Source organism: Rhinolophus ferrumequinum, chromosome X, assembly GCF_004115265.2.
Source record: "Rhinolophus ferrumequinum isolate MPI-CBG mRhiFer1 chromosome X, mRhiFer1_v1.p, whole genome shotgun sequence".
Taxonomy (NCBI): Eukaryota; Metazoa; Chordata; class Mammalia; order Chiroptera; family Rhinolophidae; genus Rhinolophus; species Rhinolophus ferrumequinum.
The window spans coordinates 20,336,132-20,356,193 of NC_046284.1; the positions used below are offsets into that span (position 1 = coordinate 20,336,132).

At 38.6% G+C, this 20,062-nt stretch overlaps 1 protein-coding gene across 7 annotated transcripts in view; it reads right to left on the minus strand.

The window, feature by feature from the left end:
- The window catches only part of LOC117027159 (integrator complex subunit 6-like), a 57,321-nt gene that overhangs the window by 29,847 nt on the left and 7,412 nt on the right, over positions 1-20,062 (minus strand). For all 7 annotated transcript variants that reach the window (XR_004423874.1, XM_033114567.1, XM_033114584.1 and 4 more), the window contains 4 exons: positions 2,779-2,928; positions 1,878-1,967; positions 1,462-1,645; positions 1,086-1,214 (listed from right to left, as the gene is read on the minus strand). Coding sequence is in view for 6 of the 7 variants with exons in the window: in XM_033114567.1 (XP_032970458.1) it covers positions 1,086-1,214; positions 1,462-1,645; positions 1,878-1,967; positions 2,779-2,928 (553 nt within the window). In the remaining variant the exon portion in view is untranslated. The remainder of the gene's footprint in view (positions 1-1,085; positions 1,215-1,461; positions 1,646-1,877; positions 1,968-2,778; positions 2,929-20,062) is intronic.

The following is a 20,062-nucleotide window of genomic DNA, read 5'->3' on the forward strand; positions in this document are numbered from 1 at the left end:
AGAAGTCAATCGTTAGTTAGCAATAGAATATGTCCTTCCTTTACAATTTACTTAATTTAAAATAGGCTTTGAGGCTTCAGTCTTCTCTGGCAGGTGTTCTTAAGCTGGAGTCCAAGAAATCCCTAAAATTAAACACAACATTGTGTGTATGTACCCCGTGTCCATTTTTCTAGGGAGTGGGGCCTCTACTTTTCCAACAGTTTCTCAAAGGGTTCCAGGAACTAAACAGCAAAAAGGTAAGTGAGTAACCACAGGATCCACTGCTTCAGTCAGAAATCTGTGTTTTTCTGCCCCCTTTGCTTCTCTAGGCAGCTACCACTGATTGTGGCTGCGGCAAATAAAATGTATCAATCAGATTAGACAAGCACTGTGCTAATGATGGAGTGTAGGTACACATGCGTTTATGTGTGTGAACTGACAAGAACTGAGGAGATGCAATAGCTTAGAACAGCGCTCTGAGGAAGCCTTGCGATGCAGGTATCAGTTGAGGGAGAAGTCCCTTCTATACAAAAGTAGCTCTGCTTTCATCTATTTTAAGATGTTGAACTTTCAGAAAAATCTCATGTGAAGAGAAAAAGTTCTGCAGTTAAAAAGTGGGAAATACTGGCATAGGATCTTACAGAATACTAGCAGTTCCTGCATAAATATTCACAATCTCTTGCTGACGTGTGGTAACAAACACAAGATTTTATAAAAATAGCTTGGCACATTTGGCACTCACAAGACCAAAACCAGACTGCTAGTTAAGTGGTACTCTACAGTGAATCCCCAGGTATTTCGCGAAGAGAGAGGTGAATAATTCAGTATCATCCTAAGACTTGGACCAGAGAATATGAAATGGGTAGGGAAAAGGAAGAATTTTCTTAGCAAGATTTGACATTGAATTAAAATTGCTAGAATTTGGCCACCTGACATGTATACATAGGTAATGAATAAATGGTAGTTGTTTGGATGGATGCCTGTAACCACTTGAAAGCATGTGGGCAATGAAGACCGTGTCTATTAAGATTAGTTTAATGTTTTTCCAATCTCAGATCATTCTCCCATGTAACACTATAGGGTGAAAACAAAGTTATCTACTGTACCTTCTCCAATAGGAAGTGGATCTGGTCCCGTTTTTTCAAAGTTAATAACTACACCACTCTGAACTTTTTGAACTAGAGATTCTAAACACTGATTCAACATTCTTTGTGTTCTAACACAGTAGGAGCGACCTATACCAGAAGGAAAAACAAATAGTACAAATTCAATCAAATAAAATACTATTTCACAATACAAGCACTTGAAACCCTAAAATACAACTTGAAATAATAACTACATTGGCAGCAAACATCACACTAATAATGAGCTTAAGCAGCAGCATTACAAGATTCTGAAGTAAAGGCTGGAGATGGCATTTAAGAAAAAGTAACCACTGCTGCCCTGAATTCTTCCTTTAGAAATATTAAATACTGCCAATACCTCCAGTGACTTCACACATCTGTGCGATGGCAGATTCATCAGTTGGTACACTCCCTAATTGCTCTGGTTCAGTTGAAGCCAATCCAGGCAAACGCAACACTAGGGCAAATAACCTTTGATCCCAACGAAAAGGTTCTTTGGTTAGTTCACTTCCAGGCAGAGGCGAATTCAAAGGAAGATGAAGCTGATAAGGCAAAATGTGAAGAGTTTCGTCAGAACAACCCATACAAAAATGAAGAAAGAATTATAGGGTTCACTTTTCTTTCATTTTACTCAATAAAATGAAGCAATCTTTCAAGGATCACCAAGATGGAAAGTTTGATTACACTTATTTTTAACTAGAAATGTATGCCTCCCACAGAAATAGCTGCATGTTCTCTGCTATTTAAACGAAAAATTTAAAAATGAAATCTCACCTCTTCTTGAACACCAGCCGTACTTGTTAACTTGTTTCCATCTGTGATGGTAATTAAAATAGATGGTTCTAAAAAAAATGGATTTCTTCCCTAAAATACATTTAAAAAGTATTAGAGCCGTGTAAAGTAATAGTATTGTATTTAAACTTTTACATTTGCCTTGCCAGTGATCTCCCAAGTGTGTGATAAAATTTGCCTGGATAAATGAGAAGGAAAAGATTAGGGACTGAGTGGATGGGGATCAAAATAACAATCCCTGAAGAGGTAACATTCAGAATAAACTGAGGAATTGTTATAATTCAGGAACTCCCAAACTGTAACATCCAAATATTCCTCTCCCTCTGCTTTGCAAGTAATCATTAAGAAAAGATATTAAAGAGACTATAATGGCAGCATCATCCACACTCGTGAATCCATTCTCCTGAGTCAAAATCCTGGCACAGATGGGGGACACTAGTGACTTACGCTCTGCAATCTGGAGAGTGACTCTGGTTATTGTGAGCACAGTTATGACAGTAGGAAAGGACAATGGTAGCAGCAGCAAATGCTATTTTGCCTTCCTCTCATTCTTAGAGCTTTTTCATTGAATTGGGAGAGATGAGGGAGTTAAGTTTCTCTTCAATTGTCTTGTTCCAATATTTCTCAGCAATTTATTAATCCCATTCGCAGATATCTGATGATCTGATGGGTGGGCAATTTTAACTATTTTATGATCAAGTCACATATAAGACCCCCCCAAAAGAGGGATTAAAATATACACATTATATATATTTAAAAGATATGTGGGCCTCTTTTTGAAAGTTATGAAAAATAGCAGAAAACTTGTTAACCATGCCCAATTTTAAATTCTTACCCCAAGTCACCAAAATAAATTAGCTGTACTCACTCAAAATTTTTTTACCTGTCCATAATTGTCTATTCCAGATATTAATCTATTGAGATTCAACAAATCAAATGAGGATCTTAGAGCCTGACCAAGAGTAGTAAGTCCAGAAGCCTGAAGATTTTTTAGTTCACTCATAAATGTTGCGTGGTTTTCCTTCCAACCAGCCTGAAAACCAAACATTTACAAATAAATTCCCGATTATACAATGAACAATATATAAAGTACAAGCAACCACTAAACAGCAAGTATCAAACCTCTAACAAATTAATAGTTCCTTAATCTAATTCTATTCTATATCTCAACTGATTAAGTGAAACTGCAGCAAGCAATCAGTTTCAGAAAGATCTGCCTGCATTAATGATCAAGAGCAAAGATGCAAATAGTGCATCTGTGCATCATGGCTGGAGGGCTTTGGTTCAAGAAGTCCAGTTTTCTATTCAGGCTCAATCAAACCTACCAAAACACCTCAGTATTTATCTTAGTTTGACACTGATGACGATCATGGAGTAAGGGGTAGAGGAAGGAGTAATTTTTTAAATGCATTGTCCTTGATAGAAACAATTAGCTACTGGGAATCTGATTTACAGTAACTTTCCTAACCAAGATTCTTCCCCCCGAACAATATTTTCACTTGAAACAAGAATAAAAGGGGAATTAAAGGAATAGAGCCACAACTATTTGGAGACAACACTTCTGGTATCTTCAAGCACTCAGAAAGCCCCAAATCTAGAATAAGAAGAAAAAGAAAAGAAACTAAAAAGTTTTGGCAAAGAAGTAGCATCCTCTAAGCACCCCCGGCATCTATAAGCAGCAGCAAAGAACCAAAGACACAAGGTCAACAGCCAACATGTTGTGATTGAATGGTCTGTAGAATAGAAGGAAAGAATCATGTTGACTGGTCAGTGATGGCTATAAAAACAAAGAGGCACAAAATGCCAAGAAGAGAAGCCAAAAGAAGAAAATGGCAGCTAACAGTAGGTCACAGAGTAGGCCAGCAAGACAGAAAGCAGACAATACAGCTTGGCAACTTGGTGGGACAAACAGCCACCTGAGTCTTGGTAGCCCTGAGGGCAGCAGTGACATTCTGAATGCTGAAATCATGCAGATCAGGCCAGTATAGCTGGCGGTGGAAAGCAAGAGTAAATAATACAGAGAAAAACCACATGATTTAAATTTCATGTGTAGCTGAAGGCATATCGTCCATTATCCATACAACTATAGCAAACACCATCTTTCTAGTTTCAGTTTCCTGGAGCAATTTGGATCAGAATGACTGAGAGGCAGAAAGTGGGAAGATTACCAACTGTACCCTCCCATGAAGTGTATCTACGTGACCTAGAGCAAATCTGTTGGCTCTTAGGACTTAAATTTCATTATCTGAAAATGAAGATGATTAGAAACGAAGGGACGCTGTTTAAGGCTGTGCAAGGCTGTGCACGATACAACCCTCGAGGATGCATTCACATTATAATCCATGAGAATGGTGCCCCCTGAGGTTGAACAGTACACAACCTGCATAACCATACAAAGTGAAGGTGGTCCTGGTTAAGATCCATTCCAGTCCAATGATCTGGGATTCTATGAAATTAAAGATGTGCTTGGAGCGGCCGGTTGGCTCAGTTGGTTAGAGCGCAGCACTCATAACACCAAGGTCGCTGGTTCGATTCCCACATGGGCCAGTGAGCTGCGCCCTCCACGACTAGATTAAAAATGACTTGACTTGGAGCTGATGGGTCCTGGAAAAGCACACTGTTCCCCAATATTTCCCAATAAAAATTTAAAAAACAAAAAAGATGTGCTTAGTTTTTGTTTGTTTGTTTTTAATATTCCTAACGTATCCTATAAATCAAAGGATCTAAAGGTTAAAATCTTTCCATATGTTCTTCTGGCCAGATCGTAAATAAGACTTTTAGTACATGGGGAAAGTAGAGCATGAGAATAATTCCTTGTGGCCCAAGCAAAATCTTACTAGATTAGACAATTTAAACTTGAGCTAAAAGGAAGGATTATGATTTTAACTGTCCTCATCAAATACCTAGAAATAACAGCAGGTGATTGCAAATCACACTGAATTCAAAACTTAGCTTTCTTCTTCTTTTAATAAAAGATTTTATTGGGGAAGGGGAACAGGATTTTATTGGGGAACAGTGTGTACTTCCAGGACTTTTTCCAAGTCAAGTTGTCCTTTCAATCTTAGTTGTGGAGGGTGCCGTTCAGCTCCAGGTCCAGTTGCCGTTGCTAGTTGCAGGGGGTGGAGCCCACCATCCCTTGGTGGGACTGGAGGAATTGAACTGTCAACCTTGTGGTTGAGAGCCCGCTGGCCCATGTGGGAATCGAACCAGCAGCCTTCGGCATTAGGAGCACCGAGCTCCAACTGCCTGAGCCACCGGGCCGGCCCCCTTAGCTTTCTTCTTTGGGGTAGAAGAGAAAGGTAGATAGTTGAGAGGGATAGCATCAATTCATTCCTTTATTTATTCAAAAATTTTTATGGACTAACTATGTTATGTTGGGCAGAATATTACATACTGGGGATATAGACAGGAATTAGCCTTGAGGAATTCCTGCCACCAAAGAATAAGGAATGCAGTTAGGGAGACTGAAAGAACAAATGATCAGAGAGTCAGGGAAGGCTTCTCACAGAAGATAGGGCATTGGAGAAAGCCGAAGGGCATGAAGATCATGGGACTCCCCACAATGAAGTGAGGAGTGGAGGGGGCAGGCCAAAGGAAGAGAACAGAGCTCATAAGAGAATAGGCCTTCCTGGGGAACAGCAAGTAATTTGATTACCATTTTTCTGGGTACATGGCAGGAGGCAAGGCTGATAAGTCGGCCTCTGACTGTAATGTGCTTTGTACATTGTGCTCGGTAGTTTGGATTTTGTCTGTCAGTTCTGGGAATAACTTGAGGTTTTTAATTTGGGGAATGGCATGATCAGATCTGTATTTTAGCAAGATCGTTCTGCTGGGAGTTAGAGAATAAATTGTGGAGGGGAGGGGAGGCTGAAGCTTGAGGCAGGGAAACTTGAAGATTGTTGCAATCTTCATAGCTTATGAGAAAAGTGATGAAAGCCTGCAATGGGGATGGACAGGTGGTTGCAGATAAAAGAAGTATTTCAGAGGTGGAGTCATAAGGATTTAGTAGCTAATTAGAGGGATGGCTGAGGGAGAAGGGGGTCACACATTAGGTTGAGGTGTCTGGTTTGGGCAAACCTGTAAATGGTGGGGTCCCTTACCCAGAAACCACTTTATAAAGTTGACTTTTTTTCCAGAGTTACTTCATTTAGCAATCTTATTTCTCACACTGTAAACAGAGTTACATCTACAGCAAATGTTGAACTCCTGAGAGCCACAAGTTAGTTTAAGGCATGACTAAAGAAAAATTAGTGGACTACGTGTCTTGGTAAAGGGCTGGAATAAGATTTGGGTACCACTTAAGCAAGCACACTATAACTCAACAATATTTAAAATAATGTGTCCTCTGATTGTTAGTAGTCTTACTAATTAACCTGACAGAATAATTACTCTTTAAAATTCCCCTTATAATATGAATTGAAAACACTTTACAAATCATTTCTGCACCTGTTTTGCTAGTATTGTGTTTTTAGGTCAATTCCAATTCTTTGCAACAAAGTGGACAATACAAGAAATCTGAATGCTTCTCTTATGTCAGTACCACAAAGGGTATGGGCTACATTTACTACCCAAAGCAGTGAACTTCTTGGTAGCAGTCTAGCTCCTTCAAGAGAAGAACTAAATGCTTCTAAATCCATTCCTCAGAATGCTGAAGGGGGAAAAAGGGCTACAGATTAATTTGAATTAATTAGATTAACTTAGAGAACCTTATTAATATGACAAATTTCTTTCAAAAAGATAATTATGAAGAGCTAATGGGTGAAAGTATATGTTTCTATTCTTCCTTCATTGCTTAGAGTACATTTTTTCAGAAGTGTGAATTCAGGACAGCCCATTTACCTCCTTAATAGTCTTTTCTTTCAAATTATTCCAAAGATATCCTACTCTCATAGTATCAGTAAAAACCTTTACTCCTGATAATAACTTCCCTACATTCTCACGGAGCTTTACAGCTTTCAAAGCACTTCCACACTTCACATTTGCTTAAGACAACCTTATAAAACAGCCATGGTATTACCATCCTTGTTTTGTTTTAACAAACCAGGAAGAAGTAAGATTTAGGTATGTCTTGTGTGGGGGGTGACAGTAGTAACAAGTCACACTCTACAGTGGCAGTAATACAGTATCCTTTAGCCACATATAGCTACTGAGCACTTGAAACATGGCCAGTCTGACTTGAGATGTGATGTAAGTGTAAAATACACATGGATTTTGAGGACTTGGAACAAAAGAAAAAAAGAATGAAAATATCTCATTTATTTTTATAATTACATGTTGAAATGATGTTTTGAATGTTTTCAGTTAAATAAAATATATTACTTTATATATATATATATATATATATATATATATATATATATATATACACACACACACACACACACACATATATGTTTCACTTGTTTCTTTTTGCTTTTTAACGTGGCTACTAGAAAACTTCCAATTTTGTGTCTAGCTGGCATCATGTATCTACTGGAAAGAGACGTTTTAGAAGGTCCTGAAGGTCAGGCGGGAGACCTTGGCCTTGCTTTGGCATACAATAGACTCATTACAGATTCCAAGGCAGGGGAAACAGGATCAAAGCAGTGCCTCAGGAAGGTCAGCTGGCAGTGACATATAGGACAGACTGGAGAAGACGCTACAGTCAGGAAAAAGAAGCTAGAGGGCTTGAACAGCAATCCAGGCCAGAGGGAATCAGGGCCTGAATTAGGATGGGAATGAAGAGGTTAATTGAGAAACATTTATTTTTTTAAAATGAAGCTCATTTCCTTTTTTTATTATTTATTTATTATTTATTACTGTTTATTTATTTATTTATCTAAGGAGGGCACACCTCACAGTGACCCATGTGGGGATCAAACCCAAAACCTTGGTGCTACCAGCACCACATTCTAACCAACTGAGCTAACCAGCCAACCCCAGAGAAACATTTTAAACAAACGAGATAGGACTTGGTGACAAACAGATCATGGGCCTAAAAGAGAAAAGAGTAAAAGATTGATTACAAAACTTCTAGCCTGGGAGACCTAAAAAGTTTAGGACAAAGGAGTAAACTGGAATGGGTAAAATCCTAAGGTAAGAGTTTATTGTCTACACAGATCAAGTTTTAAAAGTCTCTCAGAAGTAAAATCATGATCACATGAAGTAAAATCATGATCATGATCATGACGACAAATAATAACCATAGGTAATATTTATCAGTGCCTATGTGTCAGTAATTCGTTTATGCTAAGCATGACATTCTGTATGTGTTCTCATCTGAGCCTTATGACCATGAAGTAGGTGCTATTACTATTTCCATTTTATAGATGAGCCCACTGAGGCTCAGAGAGGATAGAAACTTGTCCAGATCAAACAACTAGTAAATGACAGAGCCAGGATTTGAACCCAGGTAACCTAATTTGAGAGCCTACCAACTTAAACCACTGTACTAGAGATTCTTCTACCTATTCTACACACCGTGTTTTCCCGAAAATAAGACTTAGTCAGACAATCAGCTCTAATGCGTCTTTTGGAACAAAAATTAATATAAGACTCAGCATTATATTATATTATATTATATTATATTATATTATATTATATAAGGTCTTATGTTAATTTTTGCTCCAAAAGGCACATTAGAGCTAATAGTCTGGCTAGGTCTTATTTTCAGGGAAACAAGGTATTCACCTCATAGATATGCCTTGTTTTATTAGCTTAAAAGTTTGTAAGTTTAAAAGAATTTCCAAATTTCATTTAATTGAAGCCTATTTTCCCTGATGTCTAAATGCAGACCAATTGGGTATGGGAGCAGTGGATTAGGGCTTGGAAGTCCCTAGTCTATTCCTGGCTGTAACTAACTATCAAAGCAAGCGGTCCAGAGTAAGTCATTTACCCATTACTGGGGCTGTTGCTGAACATCTGCACCCTTATTTCTATCTTCTTATCTGACCAGTGGGTTTGGCAACAAGAAACTGGCATGCTTCCTCAGCCTGTTGCTGAAGCTCTTTCTAATTTTCTGGTATGTTCTCTGACATATAGTGCTTAAGGGGTAGGCTTTGCCTCTACAACAGACCCATAGGGGAGGTCTATCAGCGTGTGAATTATTTCAGCGTGTGAATTATTTGGAAGCTTTTTGTGAACACACATCTAGGCTATATCCTCCAGTCTAGCTTTTTTTTTTTTTAATTGGGGAAGGGGAACAGGACTTTATTGGGGAACAGTGTGTACTTCCAGGACTTTTTTCCAAGTCAAGTTGTTGTCCTTTCAGTCTTAGTTGTGGAGGGCGCAGCTCAGCTCCAGGTCCCGTTGCTAGTTGCAGGGGGCACAGCCCACCATCCCTTGTGGGAGTCGAACCTGCAACCCTGTGGTTGAGAGGATGCGCTCGAACCAACTGAGCCATCTGGGAGGCAGCTCAGCTCAAGATGCCATGTTCAATTTTAGTTGCAGGGGGCGCTGCCCACCATCTCTTGCGGGAATTGAACTGGCAACCTTGTGGTTGAGAGCCCACTGGCTCAGCCTTCGGAGTTAGGAGCATGGAGCTCCAACCGCCTGAGCCACGGGGCCGGCCCCAGTCTAGCTTTTAACAGGAATGAAGCTGTTATTTAGAACTCAGGCTGCCTCCCGTGTCTTATTTCTCCATTGGTTTCAATGGAAGAGGGAAAGGTAGGGGTGTTATTTAGTGGCTCCCACAAACCTCAGCATCCCAATACTTGTCCTTCCTGAACTTCATCCTATTTTGGCCAGACCATTTCTCTGATTCATTGCTATTTATTTATTTATCTATTTATTTATTTATTTATTTATTTATTTATTTATTTATATTTATTTATTTATTTCAAATAGAAGAACCCTTTCCTCCATTGAAATCTTGCCAGGAAGTATAAGCAAGTAAAAGAGACAAAAGCAGATCAACTGTCCTTGAAGGGGATGTGGGAGTGGTGTTAGAGCCCTTTCTTAAAACCCTTGCTCTATCTCTAAAGATCACTTGTAACCCTTTTCCAAAACATAAATGATCTGGTTAGACTTCGTATAATGTGCACATGTAATGAACATGCTATTCATTTCCCCACCCGAGGTAACTGAGAAACATATTTAGGGCAGCTGCATCTAGCTTTTCACAAGGGAAGTGCCCCTTAAAAACTACATAAACTGAATATTTGTACATCAAAAAATAATCGGCTAATTAAAATGCTCTAGGGTGATAGCTATTGAAAGGGAATGGCAGTGAATCTTTCCAAAGAGCAAAAATAATCCTTCTATATTGTAGATTGTCACAATCTACACTGAAAGGCACCACTACACTGAAAGGCTCTCTCACTGAAAGGCACCACTTACTACGTCCCTCTGACTTGGTGCTGAGCCACTGCACTGACCCACTTGGGGCACACACACCCAAAAGCCTATCTGAACACTTCGCTGAACAGTAGTTCAGTTCAGTCCAAGCCTTCCTCGCTTGCTACCAAGCCCTTGACAATGAATAAAAAGCCTTGCTGGAATGCAGAGAGACATGTTTGCTTCCCTCTCCTTGACAAAACTTTTTATATTTCATTAAAGGAAATGAAATCATCCTGGTAATATTTGCCCTTTGTTATCCCATATAGAGAGGGTTATCCTGGACCTTGGGCTCTTCTAGGTGGTTACAATCTAGATGCTTAATGGGTTTGAATATTTTCCCAGATGTCTCAAGTTAAAGCCAAAGAGTCTATATTTAGTAGGAACATCATTTCTCTTGTTGGAAGATAAACTATTTTTCTTTTTCCATCTGCTCTCTACAAGTTTGGGGAAAACTTGTTCTGCAACAACACAGACAATTTGAATAAATCAATTTCAACAGCATTTTTCAACCAACTTACTTTCTTATCCAATTTAACATTCTATCATCTTTGTCATCACAAAGTGCTCTTTTGTTGGTAAACCGACCAATGAGAAAGAAGGACATGAAAAATAAGAAGCCCTGCTTTTTCAATCAACTCAATCTGCGGAGGAGACAAATGACTTTCCCCTTAGCCTTATATGGAATATTTGCGCAAGTTAAAACTTTTCAACTTCAAGGATTTTCTTCTCACAACTAAAATGGACCCCAATTCTGATAGCTGTAAGAAAAGGTTCACTTGCCCCTTAGGTAAACAGAACGCTGTGACAGCTGAATCACCTTAAAATGTTAAATGCCTTTTTATTGTGTTAAATGTCTTAATAAATTGTTTATAGCTAACACACCTATAAAGGAGGATGTTAAAATTGTGAAGTGCACATTAGGAAATGCTGTATCATTAAAAGAATGGAATTGTCTTGTATCTCCTTTTAAAACTCTCTTCTTGCATTACATTTTCTGATCCTATTTGATGCAATTTTGTTTCCCTTAGTACTTTAATAATTTGACCTGATTTCACTTTTTTGTGGTTTTCTCACTTGACTCAGGGGACTGATACACTTCTAGGTTCAAAGGAGGCATTTTATTATTCTGTGTTTTCTGCATACTAATATCATTTTTCTTATAAAATTACTTGTTTTAAGAATATTGAAAAAAAGGGCAAGGAAAACAAATGAAAAAATAAACATATGGGACTACCTCAAAAAAAAAGTTTTTTCACTGAAAAGGAAATCACCAACAAAGTGAAAAGACAGTTTACTGAATGGGAGAAAATATTAGCCAGTGATACATCTGATAAGGGGTTAATATCCAAAATTTATAAAGACCTCATACAACTCAACACCAAAAAACTCCAAACAATTCAATTAAAAAATGGGCAGAGGATCTGAATAGACATTTCTCCGAAAAGGACATACACACAGCCAATAGACATATGAAAAGATGCTCAGCATTGCTAAGCATCAGAGAAATACAAATAAAAACCACAAAGAGATATCACCTCACACTTGTCAGAATGACTATCATCGATAAATCAACAAACAGCAAGAGTTGGTGAGGATGTGGAGAAAATGGAACGCTTGTGTATTACTGGTGGGATTGCTAATTGGTGCAGCCACTATGGAAAATGGTTTAGTTTCCTCAAAAAAATTAAAAATAGAACTATCTTACGACCCAGCAATTCCATTTCTGGGTATTTCTCTGAAGAAATCCAAAACACTAATTCAAAAAAATATTTGCACTCCCATGTTCATTGCAGTGTTGTTGTTTATAGTGGCCAGGATATGGAAGCAACTTAAGTGTCCATCAATAGATGACTGGATAAAGAAGAAGTGATACATGTATGCAATGGAATATTGCCCGGCCATTAAAAAGATTGAAATGTTACCATTTGCAACAACATGGATGGACCTAGAGAATATTACGCTAAATGAAATAAGTCAGACAGAGAAAGACTAATAACATATGATCTCACTTATATGTGGACTCTAAAGAGCACAATAAATGAACAAACAAAACAGAAACAGATTCATAGATACAGAGAACAAACTGATGGTTGCCAAATGGGAGCGGGGTTGGAAGGCTGGGTGAAAAAAGTGAAGGGATTAAGAAGTATAAATTAGCAGCTACAAAATAGTCACGGGGATTGTACAATACAGCATAGGGAATATAGTCAATTAATATTGTAATAACAAAGTATGGTGCCAGGTGGGTACTAGTGGGGGAATCACTTCGTAAGCTTTATAAATGTCTAACCACTATGCGGTATACCTGAAACTAATATAATATTGCATGTCAACTGTAATTGAAGAAAATTAAAATTAAAATTAAAAAAAGGAATATCCAGTTCTCTTGGATTCCTTTTTCTCAAAGTTTCTTTCCTAGGGGCACTTCTTAGTGTCCTGAACTTGCTGAAATGTTCAAACTCCATTTTATTTGATGACATTAGTTCTCTCCCTGAGAACTCTGAATGCTATCATTCTGGGGTTCAGTCCACCAATTTTCATGAATACACTTCAGGAAATACTACCAGTAAGACCACATAAAAGAATTCTAGCTTACTTGAGTCTTCTGTTTTTAAAAAAAGTTCGTAAGAAATTGACCCCCTAATATATTGCAGAAACTTACTTGATAGTCTGTGGACTGCTGAATTGTTTCTTCAGTAGATGGTTAAAGACTCTCATGACCACATATTTTAAAATAAACTAGGCAACCTGAAACTAATATAATATTTTCTGTCAACTGTAATTGAAAAATAAACTAAAAAATAACAATAAAATAAACTGGGCAAAGAAATTATTTATCGTTTAATTCTATTGAGACAAAGGTCACCATTTTGTGTTACCAGTCTCTTTACCTAGTATGATTTTTTTAGTGGCTCAACAATCGTAAGAATTAGTCTAAAATATCTGCAAAATGCATTTTTGAGTTTTCAATTCTTACCCCAGGGAATTAGGAAAAATTATGAAGTAGCACATCTGTCAGACTTCACTTGAAAACACGACAGGATCAAAAGAAATTTGATCTTCACTAGAGGATCCTAACATGTAGAAATTGAATTTTAGAAACTGTTCTCCTTTGTCCAGTAATCAATTGCACTGTTACTGAAGGAAAAAATATCTTCAAAGAATTTGACAAACTCCCTCAGATAAAAATGTTCAGTTTCCTCTCTCACTCTCAGACCATTTCAACAGTAGCTGTTGACCAATACCTATTCTCAGAAAAATGAATGTTATTATGCAGATCACATGTTTGATTATTTAGATTTTTTGTTCTGATAGAAGACATTTTAATGAATACATACACAAAATAAAAATTTTAAAAGGTGGCCTTGGAAAAATACACAAGGATAGGAGTCAGACTAAGCCACCCAAACATTGCAGGAAGAGTTGAACAGAGGAAATAGCAGAAGAGCCATTCACTACTTTGTAAAGATTATACAGCATCTCTTTCCTCTTGACTAAGTTTTAAAAATAATCCTGTCAAAAAAATTTTACGAACTGTTTTTTACATCATACAAGTAACACACATTCATTGTTAAAAATCTCAACATACAAGGTTAGTCTATCTCTTCACCAACCTCCCAGTTCCACTCTTCAGAGGTAACCATTGCTAGGACTCTGTCCTGAACCAAAAATAAATGATACCAATGAGATGAAGTGACATTTACCGATCTAACTAACTAGTAAGTGTGATATAGCACATTAAGCGTGTACAGGAACTATTTTCTAAAATTTAAAGCAATTTGGAAACCACCCCGAGTTCCACGCCTCAATTATTCCACTTCCTGCCTTTCAGTTATATAATTCTCGTACGTTTTTCAGAAGGAACAGTATTAATAATCTAGTCTAATGGCTTCGTTTTACAGATGAGAAAACTGACATCTTAAAAGTGTTAAGTGACTTGCCTGGGGTCACGTATCTATCTATCTGATCAGTAGCAGACTGTGGCTAAGAACCCTGGTCTCCAGCCTTCTAGCCTAGCACTCTTTACAGAGCCACAAAAGTGACAAAACCCAGATTTACATGACAGTGGATGGTGTGATCTACAGACAGGCTGGACTACAACCACTTTGTAAAATCTGATTTTTATAGAAGTACCCAGTCTTAAGCAGACTTCCAACATACAGCTCAGAGACATCAGCATGGAATTTACAATGTCCATACACATACATAAGCTTTTAAGAAAAATGGAGAGCTATGCTCCGCATCTCTTCAGCATTCTCTTACAAGAAATAAAACAAGAGGGACTCCCAGCTTTCCAATGCCATGGCTGTATTAAAACCTCGATATTCTACCTAGAATCCTATTTCTACTGTCTAGTTTTGTGGGCTTCCTTCTGCAAAGACAAATGGAAGAGGGACTGGGGCTTCAGATTAAATAGCGGTGCCTCCAGGCAACTTCAGGCTAATCTAAATCAAAACATCTTGATCTAGTACAGGCTATTCAACCATTAAAGGTCATACTCCAGCTCCCTCCCTCTTCCTTCTGCAACTTCTCATTATTAGCATAGCACTTTAAAGCACCTTCTGGGGCATCCTCCCACTCAAGTCGAACCCTTAATGGAATGCTTTCAGTTCACTTGCTCTCCTCCCCCAGAGCCTCCAGCTCTCCTGGCTCTGTATCTCTTCTTTCTTTGGTTAACTGATGTTCTACGGGCTGGCATCAAGAATGGGGAGACCAACTCAGCGGGTGGAAAAGACAGGTCTGGCTGAAGCTCAGGGCTCCTATGGGAAAATAATGGGAAATAAGTTTATATAGACTCATGGAGCAGATCCTAGAGAGCTCAGAATGGCATCCATAGGCATGGGGAGTCTTTGAAGGCTTAGGAAGGGGAAGTGATATGATGAAACCAGTTTTTTTTTTAGAAAGTTTGCAGTTGGTATGGGTAGAGAGTAGGAATTTGGGAGGCACTCGGCAGACCACGTAGAAGGTTGTTATAATGGTCAAAGCATAAGAGCTCAGGACCTGGACTCAAGTGATGGCAGCAGAAATTAAGTTGAAGGAACGTATGTAAGAGATATTTCAAAGGGATGGCATGCCTTAGAAGACTATGCAAGGATAGGATCAATGCCACACAATGCCTCGCTTTCAATCCTGGGTGACTAAAAGATGGGGAATAGGGAAAAGGGGATAGGCTTTAGAGTCATAAGGAGGTCTTGACATACTAACTGCTATGAGTTGATGGTGGGATAGATGGCCAGGGCGGAGATGTTCTACCAGCAGCTAGAGTTGCCTGGATGAGAAACCGAAGATGGAGAGGCACCTGTGTAGGAGGACTGTTTGAAACCATGAATGAGGTAGGATGCATTCACCAAGGGAAAGAATTGGGAAGACAGGGGAAGACTTATCAGAGACAGATCAGTGGAGAAACAGAACAGAGGAGGTGTTAAGTTTCTGGAAGAAGGAGTATTAACAGTTTCAAATATAGTCAAGGGCAACGAGAATAAACATTAGTAAACTGGCCCAAGTAACGATACAGTAAACCCTAAGACCTTAATAAATCATATTTACTTTTCTCACTAGTACTGTTCCTTACTTGCACACACATAAATGTTTCAAGTCTTTTGTTCAATAGCGTTCAAGTCCAGAGTTTGGCTCTTGATACTAAGTTTACTAAACTACTCAACCTATAGGACAGGATGTAACTAATGAAAAAGCAACTGCCATTAATAGTCTAATCAGGTGAATATGGTTTCAGATACAGAACTCTTCTTTTTCTACAAACACCTGGCACATCAATGCAAAAGTCTTATATATAACTTTTTCTGGTTAAGCCCCTAGTGGCTGATTGGGGAGCATGTCCATTCCTTCTCTGAAATCTACCCCTTACCAACCTAAGCAGGAAAGAAAAAAAGCTATCTGGCTATATGGCAGGGGTGTGGCTTGAGGAGAGTGGGAGATTTGGATGACATAAAGACTGCACCATAAAGTGAGGCACAGGCTGAGACATAAGGCTCCACAAAGGTGGTGTGGTAATTTCAGGCCTTTTACAAAACCACTTCTGTCTCCCTCGCAAGTTGTAGATTAGGAGAAATGAAATGGTTACTGTGGAGTACGTTGGATGTCTTTCTTTTCCCTATAAGAAAAACATTTATCAGGACATTGGTAAAATGAGGATGGCAAATCAGTTTCCGGAGGCCACTAGATAGCCACAAACTACACTGTTGCTTTTTCAAGCCTACCACTCTTCCTACGCAGCTTTGGCCACCAACACGTACACACTATCTCAAGCTTCATCAGCTTAGTGCCCCAACAACTCCACATCTGTCTCTAAGTAGGGGCCTAACTGTGGGACATCAAAGGCCAAAGTGTTTCACAAACAAATGCACTACGATATTCACCTAGAAATAAACAAATAATAAAAATGGTAACACTGGCAGTCATAATTTTCTTTCATTGAGTGCTTGCTATTATGTCAAGCACTGTTATATCAAAAGCAACTGTAAACAATAGCATGACAATTCTGTCTAAAAAACATGGCTCCAGGACATATGTCATAATGAGAATATACCAGTGAGAAGTTAGTAAAAGGAATATTCTACCATCATTGATACGAAAAATGAAGTGACTCATTACTTAAGACTGGAATAGAACCAGACCTAGGTTAACTATTCAGCTGTGTTACTTAACCTCTCTTATACTCAGTTTTCCTTATCTGTTAAATGGGGATAATAATATAATAGTACCTACAACTTAGGCTGGTTGGGAAGATTAATAATTAAGCACTTTATATTCATTGGCACATTGCCTCGTGCATAAATGTCAGCTGCTATCATTAGAAAGCTATTATACTATTGTTCATGATTACAAGTAGATATAAGTTGAATCATTATCTGTAAAAGCCAGATAACACCTTTGACTGTAAGATAGGTTTTAGGAGGATCCAAAACTAGGGCTATAAAATGGTTCCACCTCCTATACATGCTATTCATCAGCACATCTCTGCTTTCACCCAGTCTCAGAATGGAACATCGGTGTTATTCCTTAAATGGGAGCCATTAAAGTAACAAAAACTAACATAGTCACTTCCGTAATCCGCATTAGGAGGACTGAGCTTAGAGAAAGTAATATTCATGGGAGCATGCCTATCATGTGGACCTGGACGTCTCCCTTTCTTTTAATGCCACTGATGACTTCTTAGGATATAAGACAAGGGCTCTGCTAGGGGACATCCAGAAAGCCCTCAACAAGGGCAGTGATACAAACTCCCCTTTATTTCTTAGGTTTTACATTATGCCAAGCTAGAGAATTTATCCTTTATCCTACTTTTCTTGGTGAATACTGTTCTTAGGAATTCTTGATCCAAGTAGCTATGTAAATTTAATAAGGGATATGTTACATATTTCTAGTAATACTAAAAGCATGGACCATTTAGTGCCACTAGTGAGCACATATTACACACAAAATTCTGAATTACTGTAGTTATACTAGGAGTTCACAAATATCTTCTACTGAACTTACCCCAGGAAAAAAATTTCTAACTCAACCCGTTGGATCACCAACTACATCCATAAGTCTAAGCAACCAAACTGGCTTTCAATACACACAAGACTGGGATGCTTTCATATTTTGCCCTGGGCCCAAGGCTTATCAACCCATCAACAGTACGATAAGCTTTCATGCACAGATGAGTCCATTATGGTGGTGTTCATTTGAAGCAGAACTTCAAGAGAAAGGATCCTCCTTCAGAAGCAATTTCTAGTATATGAACACCATAAATATCTTAAGAAAGAATATAGACCAACACTGCTGTCAAATAGAAATACAGTGGAGGCCACATGCGTAATTTTATAGTTTCAAGTAACCACATTAAAAAAAGAGAAACAGGCGATAATAATAATATATTGTATTTAACCCAATATCTTAGAAATACTTTTAAAATCTGTAATCAATATAAAATTGTTAATGAGATATTTTATATTTTTGTGCTGTCTTCAAAATCAAGTGTTTAATTTACACTTAAAGTACATCTTGACTCAGACTAGCTGCCTTTCAAGTGCTCAGTAATCACACTTGGCTAGTGGATGCTGTACCGAACAGTGTAAATATAGCCTATCTAAAATATGAATGGCTGGTATATTTGAAGAGCCATGCCTACCCTCACTGCCACCTCAGCCCTTAATCTTCTTTGATGGAGCCCTTATAATGTCCCCACCCCTCACTGGGACCACTAGTCCACCACAGTTTAAGGAAGAAGAGGGGAAGGATGTGTTTTTCACAAATCACCTTGGAAACCCAAATCCATTTCCCTGTAGAAACAATAACAAACACAATAGTTCTATGGCTAAGTGACATTAGGGGTTAAAAAGGCTTTCCTGGGGAGGAAGGTCTGGGAACCTAATCACCATTTAGAACATTGTATGCAGGACAGAGTGTGTTCCAAGATTCCAATATGTACACAAAAAGACTGCCTGGATCTCTCATTTAAACTCTCAGTGAAAGGGAACTGGAGGCCATGTTTACCAAGTTTTTCATTTAAGAACTTAAACCAGTGGGTTCCCTTCTTCATACCTGTTCCTCCACCCTCCATATAGAGGGTCCTTCAATCCTGCCCTTCTCTGGAAACATTTCTCCCTGAGATGTAGAAGAGCTGCCATGTTTGGCCACTATGAAATGACGTCTGTCTCCTGAGCAGTTCTAATTATCTTTCTGAAGCAAAGACAAACTGAAAAGGACAATATTTGCCCTGTGCTTACGTATGGCCCTGCCCTTCTGCTGTCCTTCCTACCCCAATCCCAAACTCAAGGCCAAAAGCTCTCAAATAGCCAGCACTAATACAAAAGTAGGCAATTTCAACTACATCTTTTGGGTCCCCCCGACCTTTCATTTTTCCCTCCCTCCCCCGAGCCCACCTAAACATGTGCTTCTATGTACTAATAACCAAGCAAACACACAGATAACAAGCCTTGCCCTATTTCTCTTCAAATCCACCTCATAGCTCTTTACCCTGGGAGAGATGAAGAAACTCTAGCTTGTAGGTTTCAAAGCCCTTTTGCGATCCAATCTCAACTAGTCCTGCCCATCCTCCCCCCACCTCCAATGTGTTGGTTAGAGTCTACTGCTCCTGACACCTCCCACACTTTAATCCACATTCTCCAGTCATCTATCTCCAATGACTATTCTCAAGACCCTTGATAAGTAGGACCATTTTATTATTCTTATTTTCCCTTGGGCCAGGTCTTTATTGGTGTCACCTTAGTCCCCTATAATAAAGCCTGGTCCAGGGAGGGTACTCAATGACCATGGTAAATGAATGCCTAAATTGCTGTAGTAGCTATCCACTGTCAGACTTATCTTCCAGAAAGACCATTTTGATGATATCGCTGCATTGGTGATAAAATCAGACCAACAGTTACCAAGCAGGGGAAAAAGGGATTGCATGAGAAAGCAAGAGGCGTTTTCTGGGTTGATGGAAATGTTCTGTATCTTGGCCTGGGGTAGCAGTTACATGAATGCACAAAGATGTAAAAATGCATCAAGTCATTAAGACTGATGTATTTTACTGCATATATGTTACACTTCAATAAACAAAAGAAAGGGGACACATATACATTGGTCTTGTAAAAATACAATTCCACCATATTATAAACCTGAACCTCAATGAACACGCTAGCTGTAATAAATATTGAACATACGAGTATGAAATTGTTAATGGTGATCAGCCTCTGGAGAACAGTAGTGGAAATGGGAGGGGTGAGGGGGACGGGGTAGCTTTCACACTTACATAGTACTTGAAATATTTTTCCCCATTTATTGAGTAGCTACTAAAATTTAGGCACTCCCTTAGGTACTTGGGGTACAGATATAGAGAAGTT